Source organism: Entelurus aequoreus, linkage group LG04, assembly GCF_033978785.1.
Source record: "Entelurus aequoreus isolate RoL-2023_Sb linkage group LG04, RoL_Eaeq_v1.1, whole genome shotgun sequence".
Taxonomy (NCBI): domain Eukaryota; kingdom Metazoa; phylum Chordata; class Actinopteri; order Syngnathiformes; family Syngnathidae; genus Entelurus; species Entelurus aequoreus.
The window spans coordinates 37,478,478-37,500,153 of record NC_084734.1 but is presented as its reverse complement, the minus strand read 5'-3'; the positions used below and the strand labels follow the sequence as shown (position 1 = coordinate 37,500,153).

General features: G+C 39.1%; 3 protein-coding genes and 1 long non-coding RNA gene across 5 annotated transcripts in view; 2 read left to right on the top strand and 2 right to left on the bottom strand.

Moving 5' to 3' along the window:
• tmem63a (transmembrane protein 63A) overlaps positions 1 to 1,268 on the top strand; it is a 24,681-nt gene extending 23,413 nt beyond the window's left edge. The window contains exon 23 of the mRNA XM_062044754.1: positions 1 to 1,268. This exon is cut by the window's left edge and continues 333 nt beyond it. The gene's annotated coding sequence lies outside the window, so the exon portion shown is untranslated.
• Positions 1 to 14,472, bottom strand: part of LOC133648554 (uncharacterized) — an 18,312-nt gene extending 3,840 nt beyond the window's left edge. The window contains exons 1-2 of the long non-coding RNA XR_009825888.1: positions 11,890 to 14,472; positions 7,513 to 7,582 (exon numbers count right to left, since the gene is read on the bottom strand). This is a non-coding gene — a long non-coding RNA (uncharacterized LOC133648554). The remainder of the gene's footprint in view (positions 1 to 7,512; positions 7,583 to 11,889) is intronic.
• Positions 11,771 to 14,163, top strand: rsph9 (radial spoke head component 9). 2 transcript variants are annotated; one of them, XM_062044757.1, is made up of 5 exons: positions 11,771 to 12,456; positions 12,847 to 13,003; positions 13,282 to 13,411; positions 13,483 to 13,629; positions 13,750 to 13,887. In XM_062044757.1, exons 1-5 carry the CDS (start codon positions 12,230 to 12,232, stop codon positions 13,767 to 13,769), a joined length of 681 nt encoding a protein of 226 aa, XP_061900741.1. In that variant the 5' UTR covers positions 11,771 to 12,229; the 3' UTR covers positions 13,770 to 13,887. The 2 variants fall into 2 exon arrangements, with proteins under 2 accessions (XP_061900741.1, XP_061900740.1); XM_062044756.1 differs by having other exon boundaries at positions 11,777 to 12,456; positions 13,698 to 14,163.
• Positions 14,473 to 16,766: 2,294 nt separating the features above from the next.
• On the bottom strand, positions 16,767 to 21,358 carry mrps18a (mitochondrial ribosomal protein S18A). Its single transcript, XM_062043535.1, has 6 exons — positions 21,168 to 21,358; positions 20,955 to 20,986; positions 19,009 to 19,113; positions 18,758 to 18,881; positions 18,609 to 18,678; positions 16,767 to 18,063 (listed from the first exon to the last, which is right to left on the bottom strand). Exons 1-6 carry the CDS (start codon positions 21,310 to 21,312, stop codon positions 17,919 to 17,921), a joined length of 621 nt encoding a protein of 206 aa, XP_061899519.1. The 5' UTR covers positions 21,313 to 21,358; the 3' UTR covers positions 16,767 to 17,918.
• Positions 21,359 to 21,676: the final 318 nt, after the last annotated feature.

Here is a 21,676-nt window from a genome sequence, read left to right as displayed (position 1 = left end):
TGCTAGTATGCTTTTTGTCATTTCTTGTGGAATAATGAAAGTCATGTTGAGAGGGACAATCGGTAGAAAATGGATGGATGGATGTTGCATAAGAACAAAATACGCAGTGATGCCAAAAAACCCTGTGAAGGATTGCGCTTAAGACTTTAGGTGGAACTGCACTTTTTTGGGGGAATTTTCTAACTTGTAAATAAAAGTCTGCTTCCGGCGGAGCCAAAGGGAGGTTCTCTATTTCGCCCATAAAATCCAATAAATAACCATTCAAAAACCGCCAACAATACTCAATTTACATTTCGGGATTTGAATATTAACCAAGTATTAGTAATATTGTTATTATAAGCGCTAATGCAGACAAACTATTTGTAATGGCGCTGTGATCACAGGCCTGTGTACAAATTCAACATGATCGACTGGCGAGGTGTTTCCTTGCTTCCTTTCTCCCTGGATGGAATTTTATTGTATATCATAAATCATGCATCTCACCTGGACAGAAGAAGTCTGAGGACGTATTCCGATAAGTTGGTACACTTTGACAGCCATTTAGGACCCGGAAATGGCGAGAACGGCACGAAAAGATGCTCCCCCCCCATGTCTTTGTGGGGATTATGGTCCTCCTTCGTCTAAACGGGAATGTAACAAGATTCTATCAGTCAGCATCCTAATGATAGCATACCTTGTACAGTAAGTCATGTTTTATTACGTTTGTTGGCTCTCATGATATCTGTAGTGATCAATGATGAAGAAGAAAAAAACGTGATACGTTTTTTAAATTATTGTGCCGCGTATGCTTAAAATTATCAAAATACATCAATATTAAATGTTATTATAAATGTGCCCAGTACTACATTACATATATACTTACATCATGTATATAAAACCTCAATGGAGGTGTTTGGATGTTTTAGGGCGTTATAGGCAGAATAGAGCGGCTGACATAAGCTCCATTGTAAGTGGACTTTTGATTGCATTTATTTAATATTTAGAATGCAAAAAAATAACATCCATCATCATGTCCTTCATAATGATTGTGAATGATAGGCAAACTTCCAAGAAAAAGTGCAGTTCCCCTTTAGTAATTGATTTTGCACTTTTTGTTTTATTTACACATTGAATGAAGCCTGTTCATTATTAACCAACAAGTGCCTACTGTAGTTATCTCGCGCTGTTGTATTAGCCATCATGTCCAAGGTTTTTATTTTGAAGTAATGATGTCACTGATGAAACTTGTGTTGGACAAAATCCATGCATTCACAAAATACAAACATTTGAAGTAATGAGCATTGTTTGTCAACAGAGGGTGCTGTCGAGTCGCAGCAGACAAGTGAAAGCAGACATGGTTGGAGGATTTAAAAGGGAACTTGACCTTGGTATATGTCTACACTTGACAACAATACTACCAGTAGCTCCACCCCCTCACCTGATCTCAAGATCTTTTCAGGTCTTGAGCTGGTGTTGTCATGTAAAGCTTCTTGGCTGTGCTAATTAGCACAAAATACATGATTAGTGGGTGACATGAAAAGGGAGCTTTTGAGGTAAAAAATGTAGAATTATGCCTGGGAATGGGATCCAGTTTAGTCCAGTCATCGAAACGGCAACATGTCGCGCACCATACAGACACCACTTGGCTGTGCTGGACTTAATGAACTTGGGAAAAGAGTGATACGATTGTAGAAGTTCTGCATGAAAATATATGGGTCACAATGAGGACAAACTCTCTCAAGGCATGAATCCAGAACCGTGTGTGCCAGTCGTACGGCCTTTGTGACTCATTTGGCAAACGATTCAAATTCCAGCCAAGAAGAGCCACGACACAGATGACGTGTCATGCTCACGCATTGCTGCGGTAGTTGTGACCCCAAGAGACAGGAGGGCGATATTGCGGGTAAGACAAGTATTACATTGTTTAACACAAGGCCTTCAGCTAAACATGTAACATTGTACTCAACAAGGGCAATCTTCCAGCCCTGACTGCAGGGCAGGCTGGGTTATAAAGAAGTCTGATTGGCAATCATGAACAGGTGTACGCAGGATGCCAATCATGAACAGGTGAGGGAAACAGCAAAAGTGGTGAAACCAGACAGGAAGTTAACAGAAATAAGGGCGCTGGACAGGAAACACTTACAGAAAGTAAGGAAACACAAGAACATGTCAGACCTGACACGACAGGTTGTGACAACATTTAAATTAAGTGTATCAAATGGAAATTTAAGGAATGTCGTGGTAATGTTTCACGCCAAATTCGATGAATGTAACCTATGATTTGCCAGCTAATGAGAGCATCTGGCAGCAACATGCTCTGTGACGCTCACGCCTTTTGTCCTAGCAGGATTAGTGTCGTGGCAACACCGGATGGCCGAGCCTCCTTGGTGGCTGCAACTGATTCGGATTCTAAAGTCTTCCTCCCGTTCTGGACTGAGAAGTGCGTGGCGGTCACTAGAACCCAGCTTCCGTGTAGCCTGCCAGCTCTAATGAGGTGCCATCTTGCGCTCAAAGTGTGTGGGCGGTGCTTCTGTAGAAAGAAGTCACCCCACTCAGGCTCCTTTTTCCACGTTAGCTTGGCGGGCAGAGGGCCAAGCAGCTGAAATCACCACTGCTGATGAAGCATGTGACTCCAGACTGAGGCCCTTTTGTTTGGACAATTGCAGCCGAGGCTTGGGAAGAGGCTGGCATGGAAATGAATAGGCATTTCAAATTCATTATCAGGGAAAAGGCATTTGTTCTTGAGAGAAAGGTCCTTAAAGAATATTAATAGAATCTAATAGACCTGACAGAACCCCTACCTTTACTATTCACTGACACCACCTAAAGAGCAGACATGGCATCTGTAAAGCTGATGTTTACACAGAACTCGGCTGACTTGCCTGGCCCATTGTTAAAGTATGTGATCTGGGGTCATTATTACAGTGTCAGTTCGGCATCCAAATTATGCTTAAGCTGCTGTTACAAGTTGAAATGTTTAGCTTAGTTTATTATTTCTTCGGTCAGTGGTCAACAAATGTCTATATAATGCGTATTTATGTGTAATCTACACTCACTACTAAAAGTAGCTTTAGATGTTTCTCATGCACCAAAGATATTTTATAGCCTATTTAAGATAGCTGATTGATGGAGAGGTGTCCTCCCGGTTCCGACCTCGTTACATACAGTATAGTTAATGTAGGTGATCTGAGGTCAACGTTTCAATAAGACATGTTTTTCTCTCCATGAGGAGACCGTGCAGCTACCAAATGATGTTTAAGCTGCTTTTACAGGTTACTAAGTCTTTAATACATTTTAGTTGGCATAAATGGGTAAATTAGGGGTGTAAAACGTACAGCCCACTGGCCAAATCAGGCCTGTGAACAGGTTTAATCCGGCACACGGCCTGCACGATCAGTTTGCTAAATATAAAAATTAGGTGTAATTGTTTTAATGAAAGGAAATGCTGTTCTAAATGTGTCCACTGGATGTCGCAATATCAATTCAAGTGTAACCCACGTCATACATGACACTGTTTAAAGAGTTACGTTAAAAAAGTTAAAGTACCAATGATTGTCACACACACTAGGTGTGGCGAAATTATTTTTTGCATATGACCCATCACCCTTGAGCATCCCCTGGGAGGTGAGGGGAGCAGTGAGCAGCAGCGGTGGCCACGCCCGGGAATCATTTTTGGTGATTTAACCCCCAATTCCAACCCTTGATGCGGAGTGTCAAGCAGTGAGGTAATGGATCCCATTTTTATAGTCTTTGGTATGACTTGGCCGGGGTTTGAACTCACAACCTACCGATCTCAGGGCGGACACTAACCACAAGGAGGACGTGTCAGCTGACTTTAAGCGCCCTCTGGATTGGCTGCCGCTACTCCAATTAAAATAGGTGCAAGCAATCATCTGCTCCTTTGGTGACTGGCAGCAGATGGCGGCAGTATCCACGCACAATACCTTCATTCATTGTAAATAATCCACTCTATGGATAAAACAACAAAACGGTAAGATGCAAAGACTTAAGTCAACTTGGCCATTATCTTTGTAGTTAAGAGTTCCGTGCAGTGCTTGCAATTAGTTGATGCGCACCCTAAACTCCATTGTAAAAATATGTGTTTCTACTAGGGCTGCAACAACTAATCGATTAAATCGATTATAAAAATAGTTGGCGATTGATTTAGTCATTGATTCGTTGGATCTATTCTACGCGCATGCGCAGAGCAATTTTTATTTTTTTGAAAACCTTTATTTATAAACTGCAACATGTACAAACAGCTGAGAAAACAATAATCAAAATAAGTATGGTGCCAGTATGCTGTTTGTTTTTTCAAAAAAATACTGGAAAGGATAGAAATGTAGTTTGTCTATTTTATCCGATTATTAATCGAAGTAATAATTGACAGATTAATCGATTATCAAATTAATTGTTAGTTGCAGCCCTAGTTTCTACATTTGTTTTTTGTTCCATTTTAGTTTATGCTTAAATCTATGTTTACATGGGTTAAGTTTGTAGTTATGTTACCTTGATTTCGGCCATGGTGCCATTTTTATAATTGTTGTATTTATATTTTAATTGCAATATTTGATTGAAGATGAATGGATGTGTTGTGGCAGTTGTGGATGTTACCAATTGCGGCTGTTTGAGTATTTTTCCAAACACATCTTCAACGGTGAACTGCCAAGATGAGAATGCTGAACAGGAAGTGCTTAAAGTTTAATTGTTTTTTTTACAAACACTGAGACAAAGTCTTAGTTCTTTGTGTTCTTCATGGTGTTTTTGAAACTGCACCATTTATTCCTCAGAATTTTCAACTAACTTGAAGTGCTTTGCCTAGAAGGTTATTTGTAATGTATACATTTTCACAATTGCGCTTGTTCTATTTTTGGCCAAAGTAAGACAACGAAAACAATCTGAAGTTGTTTTTATTTTGACGTTTTGATGCCATGATTTTACCAGGCCGGCGCGTGCAGGAATAGATTTTATTTCATGTGGCCCCTGATCTTCAAGTGAGTTTGACACTGCTGGTGTAGATAGTCTGCCATTTCAAATGTTGGCGGCCCATTGTACTCACACACATTGTGGTCATTAACTTGAAGACGGGTAAATTCACTAAACAACACAAATTCACAACTGCTGGTCTACTAACAAAGCTTTCTTGTGGAGTAGTTCACTAGCACACACAAACTAGACTAGCTCATATGCTTAGGACCACAGCAAATGAAAACAAAATCTTAAATTCCTAACATTGGTTCTATAGGGTTTGAAAATGTGACGTGGAAACGCATTGCATTGTGGGTCTTGCTGGACTCTGAATAGCGTATTTACATTGCTGAAAACAAGACTGTGCTTGAGTTTTGTTTTTTTCCTTAACAAGTTCAAAACATGGCGTTGATGTGCAGCATCATTAACTGCCACAATCATGGTCAGGAAAAAAATTATTTAGTGAGATTTTTCTCATTTCCAGCGTGAAAACAAAGCCGAAGGAAGTCGGGCTTATGAAACTAAAAAAGAAAGGGCAAATAGCCTGTGCAGCAGCCGTGAGACGATCAAACATGACTTTTAACGCCAAGTACACTTCTTAGTTTGAATCAAAACATGTTTTAATTTCACACGTATCATTTAGTAGGACCCTGCTTAAACAAGTTGAAAAACGTATTCGGGTGTTACCATTTAGTGGTCAATTGTACGGAATATGTCCTGAACTGTGCAATCTACTAATAAAAGTTTCAATCAATCAAAAAAAAAAAAGGCTGTTAGCATTAGCCAAGCTAGCTGTGGGCTACAAACAACATACAGTATTTTGGAAAAAAAACACCTTGTCTGTTTACTTTTAGTTTTGGATAGGCACAAAAATGAATGAGTATTATTTTCAGAGAAGTAGCGCAGTAATCAACTTTTTTAAAGATAATATTGGGCTTATTTTTCCAGAGAAACCTGCTTATGTAATGAGGCTGGGCACCCTCACTTAATCTCGAACACATAAAAGATGACATCCGCAGATTATGCACAATTTAAATTGCGGACAAGGAGCCTTAACAGACTTTGCATTCTAAAATTCTTCACCGGTATAAAAATTGACTCTGTTGACGACATATGTACATGTTTGGCTTTGACAATGGCGGCAACTTACTGAGAAGCTCTTGTCTGCTGGACGTGCTAATATGGATCAATTCTACCAATTTACAGTGCATCTGGAACGTATTCACAGCGCTTCACTTTTTCCACATTTTGTTATGTTACAGCCTTATTCCATGATGGAATACATTTATTTTCATCCTCAAATTCTACACACAATACCACATAATGACAATGTGAAAAGGGTTTTCTTAAAAAAAAAAAAGCAAATGTATTTAAAAAAATGTTTTTAAATAATCACATGTACGTAAGTATTAACAGCCTTTGCTCAATACTTTGTTTATCCACCTTTGGCAGCAATTACAGCCTCAAGTCTTTTTGAATACAATGCCACAAGCTTGGCACACCTATCTTTGGGCAGTTTCGCTCATTCCTCTTGCCCATTCCTCTACTGTATGCAGTACCTCTTAAGCTCCATCGGGTTGAATGTGAAGGGTTGGCTTTCATCCAGGATGTCTCTGAGATGGCTGTCCTTCTGTTAAATTCTCCTCTCTCCACAGAGGAATGCTATAGCTCTGACAGTGACTATCGGGTTCTTGGTCACATCTCTGACTAGACTAAGATGAATGCAACAATATACAGAGACATCCTGGATGAAAACCAACTCTTCCAATCCAATCTGATGGCGCTTTAGAGGTGCTGCAAAGAGGAATGGGCGAAGCTGCCCAAAGATAGGTGTGCCGAGCTTGTGGCATCGTATTCAAAAAAAGACTTGAGGCCATAATTGCTGCCAAAGGTGCATCAACAAAGTATAGAGCAGAGGCTGTGAATACTTATGTACATGTGATTATTTATTTTATTTTATTTTTTTAATACATTTGTGAAATTACAAAAAATAAAAACATACTTTTTCACATTTTCATTATGGAATATTGTCTGTAAAATTTTGAGGAAAATTTTGGTCTATTCCATTTTGGAAAAAAGCTGTAAAATAACAAAATGTGGAAAAAGTGAAGCACTGTGAATTCTTTCCGAATGTACTGTAACTTAATTTTGCGAGGTAGTGAGCCTATAGAATATAGTACAGTTTGTCTCAGTGCGGTCCCTTGATTTTTTTTTATTTTGTATGATCCATTTTAACACAGTTGTTGCTCTCTCACATTACATCTCACACGTTCAATTTTTTTTTATTTTAAATATTTATTTATTTTTATCTTAGTACCAATGTTCTTATGTTTTTATGTTTCATCTATAAATTTGTACTAATGGGTTTGCTTGCAATTTCGTTGTACAATGTACAATGACAATAAAGATCTACTCTATTTTATTCCCGCGTGAATAGTACGTACATGTAAACCAATCCTAGGTAATCCAGCAAAAATGGTTACTTGGCAGGCCGGCACCCACAATGCACTGCAAAATCACAGGCCCTTTCGAGCCCTATGGGAAAAATATTACAAGAGGACTTACCATAGATGCTGAAAAAGTGTTGCTAGCATGCGTGTGCAGGCCTCCATCTTCCTCATCCACCACACAGAATCTACAATATAAGATGTATAAAGTTTTTTATCTCATGTAAAACAAAAATGATTCCCTGTTTTCGTTGAAATTACACAGGTTGTATTTATATGGATTTACAATAAACCAGGCTACCTGCTTGTGTATGTGAATCCTCCTGTGTACTTACTAACCTGACATGTTGTTGTCACTCAGGGGATATCATTTTGGTTTGATTTCAAAACAAACATCATGAATAATGATTGAAAACAAACACCTGCTTGACGATTCTGCTTAACATTAGCCTTCATCAGAGCACCTGCAAAACTGTGTCTAATTGGATGTAGGTCTGTCACGTGCTGTGTTTGAAACAGCCAACCAGTGGCGTTGTCATGGGTCAAATGACCAACCTGCTGTCTTGATCTCAATCACCTACAGTATGTATGACAGGGCTATTCAACTAACGGCCCGGAGCCAAATCCGGCTGGAGAATTACACCAGTTCAGTTCAAAACTTGAGAGACAAACATGTTTGCAGCCAATTCCTAAAAACACTGGAGTGCTCCTGTTGTATAAAGGAACTTGGACCACTGGAAACACACTGACACATCCTTGCATTGACATTTGAACCTTGCTAACAAACTTGTGATTTACATAACTGATGTGTTTCTCAAGGCAGTCCTCTCCTTTTTGGCAGTTACACTTTTTCTTCGTAATGTGATTTATTTAACTAAGGCAGAGGTCGGCAACCCAAAATGTTGTAAGAGCCATATTGGACCAAAAATTAAATTAAAAAATCTGTCTGGAGCCGCAAAAAATTATAAGACTTATGTAAGTGTTATAATGAAGGCAACACATGACGTAAGTGTCTATATTAGTTATATTAGCCTACCATCAAAGGCTGACGCAAATCTTCGTTGACAGAAATGTTGTATTCTAATTTTTATTCTACACATTTTTGCAACATTGAAAATCATTAGTAAAATGGAGGCTTCTCACAGGAAGAAATAACTTCTGGAAATTACTGTCTCAGAATGGCCAAAGGTTTAGATGTGTGTGTCCAAGTTAAAGGAAACCGCAGGCTGTCTTCTAATGGATTTATTACAATCTTTGCAAGCTGGGTAACATTTGCTGTGGTCTGGAACAACATGGCACACAAAACACTATGAGAAATGCAGCTAATATTACATACAGATAATGTGTCATGAGTAGGGATGATGTTTGATAAGAAATTATCGAGTTCGAGTCTATTATCGAATCCTCTTATCGAACCGATTCCTTATCGATTCTCTTATCGAGTCCAGATAGGTTGTTGTACATGGAAAAAAACACACAATATTTGGTTTAACAAAAGCTCACTTTTATTATATTAGAAAACAATTTAATCTAAAAAATAAATAAATATTGACTGTTACCCCCCTAAAAAAAATAAAATAAAAAAAATAAATATTGACTGTTGTTACCCAAAGTATATTAAGTGGGATTTTTCATAAAAACAAATATATACAGTAACAGGAAAACAACCTGTCTCTGTGATCACTATAGGTGTATAAATAATAATAGTGTTAAATAAAATCAGTCCCTTGGGCACAAAACTGAAAATAATACAGCTCTCCAAAAAGTGCACTTCTGCTGCTATTTGACATACCGGTAACTGTTTGTTATGATGCTTTGACATTTTTGCACTTTATTTCTTTATTGAAAGAAAATTCTATGAAGAGAAAAGTTGTTTGCAAATGTGGTTACAATGCTAAAAAATGAAAAGTTAAAGCTAAAAAAAGAAATACACTTTATTGAGTTAACATTATTTAAGATGGTATTCAGCAACAGAGGATTGGAGTTGGGGGTTAAATCACCAAAATGATTCCCGGGCGCGGCGCCGCTGCTGCCCACCGCTCCCCAAGGGGATGGGACAAATGCAGAGGACAAATTTCACCACATCTAGTGTGTGTGTGACAATCATTGGTACTTTAATCTTAATCTTAATGTGATGAGCTAGGGAATGTAACAACTACACTACCCAGCATGCAACGGGAGTGACGCGCATGCGCGGTAGCCCCGAAAAGTGTTGCATGTCGTCACCCGTGAAAGTAAACGTCAAGAACTCAGCCAACACGCCTTGTCTGCATTATTTATAATTAGACAGACAACACATATACAGTGTGATTTTGTTTTGTTTACAAGGAAAGAAAAACAAAAGTTAAAAAAGGGAGATATATGTTGTATATATATGTATGTGCTGCGGTTGCTTTAAGAACGTTGCGACAGCTACCGTAAACGAGGTGCGTTGCTAGCCTGGTTGCTATGTTTCCGGTTGGTCATAAAAGTGTTCATGTGTTTGTACCCTGCTCAAATCTCTCAGTAAAGTTATTCATTGGATTATACCTTTTGTTTTGAACTTTATTACACCTTGGAGCGCTTTTTCCCGTCCATTTTTTTCCTGCTTTCGCTATCTGCGCCTAATGGCTGAGCTACGTGACGCCATTTCTTGTTATGTCACGCGGAGCATTTCTGGTCGGGACGGGATTCGTTCCGAGGGATTCGAATAAAGAACCAACTATTTTCTTTACTATAGTGGTCTCGATAACGGGTACCGGTTCTCAAAAAGGGATTCGAGTCCGAGGACTCGGTTCTTTTCTTATCGAACAACCGGGAAAACCGGTTTCGAGTATCATCCCTAGTCATGAGACATACAAATATAAATTAAATACACAGAGGACATAAGTAAAGGAATTTAAATGAGCTCAAATATACCTACAAACAAGGCATAATGATGCAATATGTACATACAGCTAGTCTAAATAGCATGTTAGCATCGATTAGCTTGCAGTCATGCACTGACCATATATGCCTGATTAACACTCCAACAAGTCAATAAAATCAACAAAGCTCACCCTTGTGCATTCACGCGCCGCATAAAACGTTTGGTGGACAAAATTAGACAAAGAAGGAGTGGCATAAAACACGTCTTTCTGTGGCAGCATCTGAGAAAGTTGTACATGTAAACCAACTACGATGAGTTCAAGGATCGCTGAAATTAGTAGGACAAAACGGTGCTTGCCTAATACTCTCATTAGTTAAGCATGTTTAATATAAACAATGGGATTTTTAACAATTAGGGAGGTTTGTGTCATGTCTATTCTCCCACGGAAAATATATTAATCTTTATATTCATTATATTAATCTTTTTCCATTTTCACAAATCTCTGAAAGAGGTCCAGGGAGCCACTAGGGCGGTGCTAAAGAGCCGCAGGTTGCTGACCCCCGAACTAAGGTGTTGCTGTAGCAATTGTTTACTTCAGATGCAGTCAGTAGTCATGTGTTCAACATCTTTAGTTATACTTGTCTTCCTCAAGGTTGCATTCTAGGTCATCTGTTTTTTTTAATCATTTGGGCTATTCAACTTTTGGTTCGCAAATTCAGTTAAAACACTTGTGAGACTCACATTTTTGCAGCAGATTCCTAATAAGACTAGAGTGCGTTTTTTTGGATTGATTTAAACTTATTAGTAGATTGCAAAGGAAGAGAATACATTCTATGAAACAGTACAGTTTATACAGTACAGTACATATTCCGTACAACTGACCACTAAATGGTAGCACCCGAATAACTTTTTCAACTTGTTTAAGTCGGGGTCAACGTTAATCAACTCATGGTCATAAAATGTATCTTTGACTAGCTTTAAATAGCTCGCAGAGGGTCCTTCAAAAAAAACAGAGCACTCCTGTAACCAATAAAATAAATAGACCAAAATCAAATGTCTAATAGAGGACGCTGTTTTTTTGGAATATACAAAATAAGACTGATAAAGGGAAAAGTTAATTTAAAAAATTGTAACCAGTTGCATTATCCGATAGTTAGCAACAATAGTAATGGACAGATTTTGATGAAATTTGCAGAAAATATACAGAATAGGTCCTCGAACAAGTGCTTTTGTAGTTTTTATTATCATTCATATATGAGGTTGTCCAAATACTCATTGTTGACATGGATTATGTCACCGGCATACAGCCAGCCATGCATTTCAGGTTAATCAATATTTACACTGGTTTTTTTTTTGGTTAGTTTTCTAAAAATAACCACAATATAGGAACAATTTTTTTTTACCTTAATTGCAATGGTTATTTTTTTAAGGAAACCTTTAGCGTTGATGCGCATGCGTGCGCATGCTCAGTGACGTTAGGTAGCATTTTTTTTTTTTACGGGTCGCACATTTTCTCAAAACACCAGCCCTGGCCCTTAACAGTTACTTTCTGGGAACAATAGTTGAATAGCACCTTCTGGACGTTTTAATGTACATGGGAATGAAAGCCGAACGCTAATTTACAGTGTGTAGTTGAGGTTTACTTACCTTTTAATTCGTGCAACGCTTCTATGGGCGCCATTTTTAATATTTACCAGTTCTGACGTGACGTCAGGTGTAGCTGACACGCGCCTACCAATCAAATGCTTTGTTTAAACGTTGTTATAGCAACCAGGAAGTACGCGTACAAATGACGCTCAATGAGTTCATCGACAAGTAGAAACCAGACAACAACGACGCAAAAGACGAAGTAAATTATAGGAATGTGTGACGACTCGGTTTATTGATATTAAGGTGACCGAAAGGAATGTCCGGAAGTGTTGGCTTGTGTTAGCTAGCAAACTAATTGACAGCAACACTGTAGGGTTGCTATTTACGTTAAACCATCATGGACGCCAGTTCGTTATCCTACTCGCTGGAGCTGGTTGCTGGCAGCGGGTGCATTTTGAACTCTGAGCAAAGGGCAGCTCTGCAAACTTCTCTGATTATCGTGAAGAAGAACTACAAATTCAACCGGGTGCTGTTTTGGGGCAAAATACTCGGATTAAAAGAGCATTACTTTATCGCTCAAGGGAGGAGGGATGATGAGCTGAAGGACACGCAGCATTTCTACAGGTAAACCTTCCTTCGGGTGTGTCCATAAGGCACATTTCAGTATAATCAAGTAAAACACATTTGATTTTTTTGTGATTTTACCTTTAATTAAAACTATGACAAATATTTTAGTCCATGTTTTAGCAACAAACGTATTTAGTTACTGTTTACTAATATACAACAGTATAAAAAAACAATACATTATTCCCTTAACTAAAAACAGCAAAAACTACTTACTGGCTCTCATTCAAATAGTTTTGCCCTCCTATTACCCGAATATGTTAAAATAATATAATGTAACAACACAAAATATTTGTGAAAATAAACACAATAGAAAGAAGCCTACAATGCAGATCAACAGAACTTTACTGATGCTATAATTATTCTCTATTACGATGTTGGGGTCGCCAGCTTCAACTGCATTGACTGGTTCCTAATCCCCACCACCACAACGGCAATGATTGAGGACGTCTCCAAAACGGCGAAGGGCCGATTCGAAGGTGACCCGTCTTTTGTGTACGAACCAAAGCAGGGAGACAGACTTGACGGCACGGCCGAAGAGTCGACAGTGAGTATGATCACCCAAGACCTTCTCGAGCTTCCTTGCAGTGGTGCTCCTAACATGTCAAGGATTACAAGGCCTGTGATGAGGTGGCGACTTGTCCAGGGTGTACCCCGCCTTTCGCCCGATTGTAGCTGAGATAGGCTCCAGCGAGCCCCCCCGCGACCCCAAAAGGGACAAGCGGTAGAAAATGGATGGATAGATTACAAGGCTTGTGAACGCCCCTCTTCTTCAGATGAACCTATAGATGTTCATGCGATTTTGGTTTCTTTTGGTATGTTTAGAACAAAGTGACAGAGGAAACCAGACTCGCTGTGACGGTTCACCTCATCAACGAGGAAGCGTCTGTGGTACCACGAGGTGCCTTCATCACCAGCACGCACGGAGTGGTCCATATCAACCGTAGCTTTGGCGGTGACTGTCTCACTTTTTTTTGACCACATACATGAACATTTACTTGAAAATAAATGTGATGTGTCCCATAGGACTTTCTTACTCTCAAGCCGGGAAACTAGAACACTTTCTTCATTTTGCTCAACCTAAGACCCTGAAAAAGAAGTCCCTCCTGGAGATGGCTGAGTTGAACCCTGCCTTAGACTTCCTAGATCCACTGAGTGAGGACATTCCAAAAGGTAACACAAGAAAAACTGCTGTATCTATAAGGAGTTGGCACTGTTAAAATCCTTGTGTGCATGTATAGGATCATGGAGTCTCCAGTTTGAAGGTGCCAACAAAGTGTGTGTGATCCGCAGCCTGCTGTGGTTGGGCCTGACCTTCTACCACGTACCCATGACACCGCTGCACGGATTTGGCTATATTGGATACGGAACCAAGAACTTGGACCTACCCTTCATGCTTTAAAATATGTCTATTTTAAAGCACAGTCTCAGACTCAAGGCCCGGCGCCAAATCTGGCCCGCCACATTATTTTATGTGGCCCGCGAAAGCCTGGAAATAATATGCGTTAATAAAATGCTTAATCTTTTCTTTCTAAATATATTTGTTCTTTCCCTTTAGACCAGGGGTCGGCAACCTTTACCACTCAAAGAGCCATTTTGGCAAGTTTCACAAATTAAAGAAAATAATGGGAGCCACAAAAAAAATTAAAATGGAAAAACACCGCATACAAAGCTTAAACGCTTTGTGCTATGTAAACCAGGGGTCTCCGACACACACACCGGCACGCACTTTAATGTGGAAATTTGATGTTAGTGCGGCCCGCGAGTTGTGAAAAAATGGCACTTGATAGCGTCATACTTCCTCTCATTTTTCCCGGGAGACTCCCGAAAATCAGGGTGTGATGACACTGCTTTTGGCGCCCTCTACAGCCTGCCCAAACAGCGTACCTGCTCGACCACATTCAGAATGCAGTGTCAGCTTGCTCACGTAAGTGACAGCAAGGCGTACTACCTCAGCAGCCACACACCTTACACTGACGGTACCAATACCCAGAATCCCATGCAGCCCTAACTCTTCCGCTCAACCAACGCACGGAGAGGGGTGGGGGTTGATGTGTGGGGGGATTTGGTGGTAGCGGGGTGTATAATGTAGACCGGAAGAGTTAGGGCTGCATGGGATTCTGGGTATTGGTTGTGTTGTGTTTATGTTGTGTTACGGTGGGATGTTCTCCAGAAATGTGTTTTTCATTCTTTTTTGGTGTGGGTTCACAGTGTGGCGCATATTTGTAACGTAACAATGTTAAAGTTGTTTGATACGGCTACCGTCAGTGTAAGCTGTGTGGCTGATGACTAAGTATGCTTTGCTGTCTCCTATGTGTGCAAGCAAAAACAAAACATACAACATGTGGCCGGGATGGCACGCTGTTTGTAAACGCTATAGAGGACAAGTACTGCAGTGCAATTAGGCACACCCTTTATTTAGTAATTAGAGTGTAAATAGGATTATATTTTCCCTGGGAGTTATCTATGAGAGACACTGAGATCCATAAGTCTCCTGGGAAAATCGGGGGGGTTGGCAAGTATGTAGCTGAGCAGCATCAGAGTGGTCAAAGAGCCGCATGCGGCTCCGGAGCCGCGGGTTGCCGACCCCTGCTTTAGACGTTCAAAATCATGTACTGCATGCAATTGCATACTTTTTTGAAATTCATCCATCCATCCATCATTTTCTACCGCTTGTCCTTTTCGGGGTCGCGGGGGGTGCTGGAGCCTATTTCATCAAAATCAAAATATTATATTATCATGAATTACAAAAATATTTTTTGTTAAAATAAAGAAATACTGTACTTAAATATCTGCTTGACTTATGTACTAATTGTACACTGTAAAATTGACAATAGATTTTACGGTTAAATTCCGCCGACTGAGTTTTTTTTACCGTAAAATCAACTTTGGTACTGTTTTTTTCTTAATACAATAAAAAACAACAACATTAAAACACAATTTTACAGTAGAAAAAAAAGGCAGTTCTGTTGCTTGAATTTTACCGCTAAAAACTGGTATTGTTTTTCAATTCCATTCTATTTATTCAATGTTTTTATATGCTGTAAAAAAAAAACACTGCTTTTACTGTAAAATTCTGGTGACTGAGCTGCCAGTTTTTAAAGTAAAATGTAAATATTTTTTTGCAGCTTATGTTAAAAAATATATGGTTAATGTATATAATATATATATATATATATATATATATATATATATATATACAAACCCCGTTTCCATATGAGTTGGGAAATTGTGTTAGATGTAAATATAAACGGAATACAATGATTTGCAAATCCTTTTCAACCCATATTCAATTGAATGCACTACAAAGACAAGATATTTGATGTTCAAACTCATAAACTTTTTTTTTTGCAAATAAACAACTTAGAATTTCATGGCTGCAACACGTGCCAAAGTAGTTGGGAAAGGTCATGTTCACCACTGTGTTACATCACCTTTTCTCAATAAACGATTGGGAACTGAGGAAACTAATTGTTGAAGCATTGAAAGTGGAATTCTTTCCCATTCTTGTTTTATGTAGAGCTTCAGTCGTTCAACAGTCCAGGGTCTACGCTGTCGTATTTTACGCTTCATAATGCGCCACACATTTTCGATGGGAGACAGGTCTTTTTACGACGTCACGCTGTTGTAACACGTGCTGAATGTGGCTTGGCATTGTCTTGCTGAAATAAGCAGGGGCGTCCATGAAAAAGACGGCGCTTAGATGGCAGCATATGTTGTTCCATAACCTGTATGTACCCGTCAGCATTAATGGTGCCTTCACAGATGTGTAAGTTACCCATGCCTTGGGCACTAATGCACCCCAATACCATCACAGATGCTGGCTTTTGAACTTTGCGTCGATAACAGTCTGGATGGTTTGCTTCCCCTTTGGTCCGGATGACACAATGTCGAATATTTCCAAAAACAATTTGAAATGTGGACTCGTCAGACCATAGAACACTTTTCCACTTTGCATGAGTCCATCTTAGATGATCTCGGGCCCAGAGAAGCCGGTGGCGTTTCTGGATGTTGTTGATAAATGGCTTTCGCTTTGCATAGTAGAGCTTTAACTTGCACTTACAGATGTAGCGACAAACTGTATTTAGTGACAGTGGTTTTCTGAAGTGTTCCTGAGCCCATGTGGTGATATCCTTTAGAGATTGATGTCGGTTTTTGATACAGTGCCGTCTGAGGGATCGAAGGTCACGGTCATTCAATGTTGGTTTCCGGCCATGCCGCTTACGTGGAGTGATTTCTCCAGATTCTCTGAACCTTTTGATGATATTATGGACCGTAGATGTTGAAATCCCTAAATTTCTTGCAATTGCACTTTGAGAAACGTTGTTCTTAAACTGTTTGACTATTTGCTCACGCAGTTGTGGACAAAGGGGTGTACCTCACCCCATCCTTTCTTGTGAAAGACTGAGCATTTTTTGGGAAGCTGTTTTTATACCCAATCATGGCACCCACCTGTTCCCAATTAGCCTGCACACTAATTGTTTATCAGTTTGAACATCAAATACCGTAATTTCCGGACTATAAGCCGCACCAGCTAAATTTAGGGGAAAATACAGATTGCTCCATATATAAGCCGCACCAGACTATAAGCCACAGGGTTTTGATGTGTAATTACCGTAGTATATAGGGGTTCCTGCTACCACGGTGGGGATTGTCGGGACAGAGATGACTGTTTGGGAACGCAAAGCGTCCCATTTATTAACAATAAATCTTTCAATCATTCGTGCAGAGTACAAATAATACAACGGTGCAAAGTAATACAAAGTGCTCGCCTGTACGTTATCAAAATAACCAGCCTACCGGTATATGAAAAGTCAGTCTTTAATCATTGTGTTGTCGTCTTCCTCCTGCGTACTAAAACCACCGAAATCCTCTTCGTCAGTGTCGGAGAACAACAGGCCGTAAACAAGCCGCACTGTTGTATAAGCCGCAGGGACCAGAACGAGGGGAAAAAGTAGCGGCTTATAGTCCGGAAATTACGGTATGTTGTCTTTGTAGCATATTCAACTGAATATGGGTTGAAAATGATTTGCAAATCATTGTATTCCGTTTACATTTACATCTAACACAATTTCCCAACTCATATGGAAACAGGGTTTGTACACATGTATATTCATATATTACTTATTGTTAAAAGCGGCCCTCTGAGGGCAACCGTAACTGCTATATGGGCCTCAATGAAAACCAGTTTGACACCCCTGCTTTAAAAAGTGACAAATGTTATACGTTATTGAAAAACAATTTGGTAAATGTTATTTGGTACGTAACTCAAACACCTAATTTTCCTTCCATGATGTCACTTTAAGTTCACTCTAAGAGCTTTTTGGCAATAAAAAAAGTAAATATGGTTTAAGTGGGGCCGCTCGTGAATCATTGAAAGGGTTACGCACCTTAATGAACAAAAATAAGTACTATATATATATACATAGTTAAATAGAAATTTGGGGGAGGCTTAGTGTCTTTCATTGTTTAATATGAAGGGGCTTGGGACCGTAACGCACATTGTTTTGGAGCAGCGGGCTTCCAACTTGCATGTGCTTCTTGCACCACTTCAGTCCTCGTTTATAAATGGGCTTGACAGACTTGACGGACCAGCAGGTCAGGTATCTGCACACGAGAAACAGAAGAACAAGCCTTTTGTTTAGGCAATGGCAAAAAACAGTTTAAAATACTAAACTAACGCTGTCAAAATAAACGAGGTAACTAATGTGTTTAATCACAAAAAATAATCACATTAAATCCTGTACACACTTAGATTAATAATGCAATTTATTTTGACATCACAAGCTATTTTACCATAACACTTACACAGTCAGTGATCAGATCAATGTATAAGTCAGTGCAAAAAAGAGCGAGGAGATGGACTGGTGTATTCGCTGGCAAATTTCCCTCTAAAAAACCGCCTGAAAGAACTTTGGATAAACTGTTGCCATGATTTGTGAAAATAAATGACATGCATTCAATTGCTTAAAAACGTTCCTGGGTGACACTCTGACAATAAAATTGCATTTGTGTACAAATAGAGATATTTTCTTAAATTAATTGTAATTATGCAAGCGAGTAATAACCTGTGTGAGTAGTCCAAATTCCAAAATGTAATTAATCTGATTTAAAAAAGCTATCATTTGAGAGACCAACAATAAACACATCACCTGTTGAGTTGTGGCTTGGGCTTTGGGACATGGCCCTCTGGAAGTATGGGCCTGTGGTCAGGAAGCAGACCTGGGACCACAACAAAAATGGTCAATTTGTTTACTTGATGTCAAAACAAGGTTTTAATTGTAAACAAACGGTAACAAACCTGCTCTGTGAGCCATCTTTACACACACAACAATCTTGCGATGCTCCTCAAGACACAAGCCAGTGATTTTTCTGGGCAGCATCCCTCCATCTGAATTGATGAACTGACTGAGCAGCAGCACATCCTAGAGACCATGACAAAAAGAAAACCAAGAATTTAATCATTACCACGAATACAAAGTTGCGCAAAAACACTGAAACTACAAAAGCCGAAAATTACTTTCCTTTTGTGAGTGATGTATATTTATTTACCGTGTAGTTGTATTTGTTTTGCAGGTTCCATCTGTAAATAGGACACTTGGCTGCAGGGTTTGGAGGTTGCAGCACAGCTGGATTATCCAGGATTTTCCCTTCAATCTGACAGAGATTGTCCCTTTAATTCATACATACATAATGATGTGGACCACTAATTACATTTTCAAATGATTTGCTTTGTCATATCAACGTTTGGCAGTCTTACGCTGTGTTGTCTTGCTTATAAGTATCACCTGCTCAGTAGCCTTGTGGTTAGAGGTTAGGATTTTTTTTACTTTTTATTCGACCGTGTTAAGGGGGGAGGAGTATATTTATAGCTAGAATTCACTGAAATTCAAGTATTTCTTATATATATATATATATTAGGGCTGCAACAACTATTCGATTAAATCGATTAAAATCTATTATAAAAATAGTTGCCGATTAATTTAGTCATCGATTCATTGGATCTATGCTATGCGCAGAGGCTTTTTAAAAAAAAACTTTTTTTTTTTTAAAAATAAACCTTTATTTATAAACTGCAACATGTACAAACAGCAGATAAACAATAATCAAAATAAGTATGGTGCCAGTATGTTTTTTTTCAATAAAATACTGGAAAGGATAGAAATGAAGTTTGTCTCTTTTATCCGATTATTAATCGAAGTAATAATCGACAGATTAATCGACTATCAAATTAATCGTTAGTTGCAGCCCTAATATATATATATATATACACACAGTATATATATAAAAATGAAATAAATACTTCACTTTCAGTGAATTCTAGCTATATATATAAATAAAATAAATACTTGAATGAATGGGTTACACTTGTATAGCGCTTTTCTACCTTCAAGGTACTCAACGCGCTTTGACAGTATTTCCACATTCACCCATTCACACACACATTCACACACTGATGGCGGGAGCTGCCATGCAAGGCGCTAACCAGCAGCCACCAGGAGCAAGGGTGAAGTGTCTTGCCCAAGGACACAACGGACGTGACTAGGATGGTAGAAGGTGGGGATTGAACCCCAGTAACCCTCCGATTGCTGGCACGGCCACTCTACCAACTTCGCCACAGTGTTCATGTATTTACACATATACACACAACACTCCTCTCCACTCATTGTTGTATTTGAAAGTACAATGCTTTGCAGCCAGTAGCACAGCCTTTGAAGGAGCGTAGGTATGGGCAGTGTAATATTCTGGGTTGGAGTCAATAACCAGGCGAGGTGACGAAGTTACGTCTCTTTACTTCATACTTCAGAATCGATTCCCACACTTGCCGTCAGGGTGCGCAATACAACGTAAACCGTTGGCCAACCAAATAGTAACCACAGAACACTATACAGGTGCATGTCTTTGGAGGTGGGAGGAAGCCGGAGTACCCGGAGGGAACGCACGCAGTCACGGGGAGAACATGCAAACTCCACACAGAAAGATCCCGAGCCCGGGATTGAACCCCAGACTACTCAGCACCTTTGTATTGTGAGGCAGACGCACTAACTCCTCTCCCACCGTGATGCCTCAAGTTCAAATGTGAAAATTATATAATTAGATGTGTGCATTGTATAATTACAACACTCATTAAAACTGAAAATATATTACTAATAATTGACTAAAATAGGATGACAAAACTATTTAAATAAAAAAAACAAAAAAAAAACTATTAATAATAATTAAAGTACCATTACAAAATTTAATTTTTTAAAAAATAAATTAAATAAAAAATTAAACATCAAATCGAAATAAGTGTCTGACACAAGAGCGTAAATTAGCATGGTCATCTGTGACTAAGCTGCCAAAGATATATATGTATATATATATATATATATATATATATATATTACTAAATATATATATATATATATATACCGTTTCAGACCAAATGAACAAGACTACTATTGTAATGGATGTGACATGCACAGATGTCATTTTAAGTAAAAGTGTGTACTTACAGTTAGAGTGTTACCCTCTTGCTTTTCCACGACTGCAGAAAAAAACAGTGGAAAACGTCACCTATGTTTGTATCATCCAAGCGTTCTTTTAGGCTATAAATAACGTTCTTTTGTAAAATCCATATTGTTCAGCAAGAGGTTAGAAACATGTAGACTGTTAGCTTGCTAGCATTAGCCGTTTACATCTAACATCGCTGCGTTTAAAAGTCTCACCTTGGCGTAGTCCTCTCCTCTGGGTCACTAAAGACGTCAACTGCGGTACTGTTATCCTATGTATAGCACTTAAATTGCCGCTAACGCCACAGTTTAACGCCGTAAATGAGCTCCACACGGACCTCATCATTGTGCATGCCGCCATGTTTGATCACTGACCTTGTTGGCTCGCTTTCGGCTTGTTGTCTCACAAGTAATAGAACAGCGCCTCTATCGGTCAGGAGAGTGACTGCAGCCAGTAAGTCAGTGCTTTTCAACCTTTTTTGAGCCAAGTCACATTTTTTTCATTCCACCAGCAGGAATCATTAAAAAAATTAACTCAATAGACAATAAAAAGTCGTTGTCGCAATTGTTGGATATGACTTTAAACCATAACAAACCATGCATCACTATAGCTCTTGTCTCAAAGTAGGTGTACTGCAGTGGCGTGCCGTCACTAGAGGCAGGGGAGGCACGGCCTCACCTGCCATCATGGAAAGAAAAAAAAAGTAAAAAGAAAAAAAATTAAT

What these genes read in the sequence shown, in the direction of transcription:
- rsph9 (XM_062044756.1), top strand. Translation starts at nt 12,230, where the DNA reads ATGGACGCCAGTTCGTTATCCTACTCGCTGGAGCTGGTTGCTGGCAGC. An exon ending in GCACGGCCGAAGAGTCGACA is followed by an intron (nt 13,004 to 13,281) that starts GTGAGTATGATC and finishes TGGTATGTTTAG; the next exon opens with AACAAAGTGACAGAGGAAAC. An exon ending in TATCAACCGTAGCTTTGGCG is followed by an intron (nt 13,412 to 13,482) that starts GTGACTGTCTCA and finishes TGTGTCCCATAG; the next exon opens with GACTTTCTTACTCTCAAGCC.
- mrps18a (XM_062043535.1), bottom strand. Translation starts at nt 21,312, where the DNA reads ATGGCGGCATGCACAATGATGAGGTCCGTGTGGAGCTCATTTACGGCG. An exon ending in AAAGATGGCTCACAGAGCAG is followed by an intron (nt 18,679 to 18,757) that starts GTTTGTTACCGT and finishes TTGTGGTCCCAG; the next exon opens with GTCTGCTTCCTGACCACAGG. An exon ending in CCCAAGCCACAACTCAACAG is followed by an intron (nt 18,064 to 18,608) that starts GTGATGTGTTTA and finishes TCTCGTGTGCAG; the next exon opens with ATACCTGACCTGCTGGTCCG.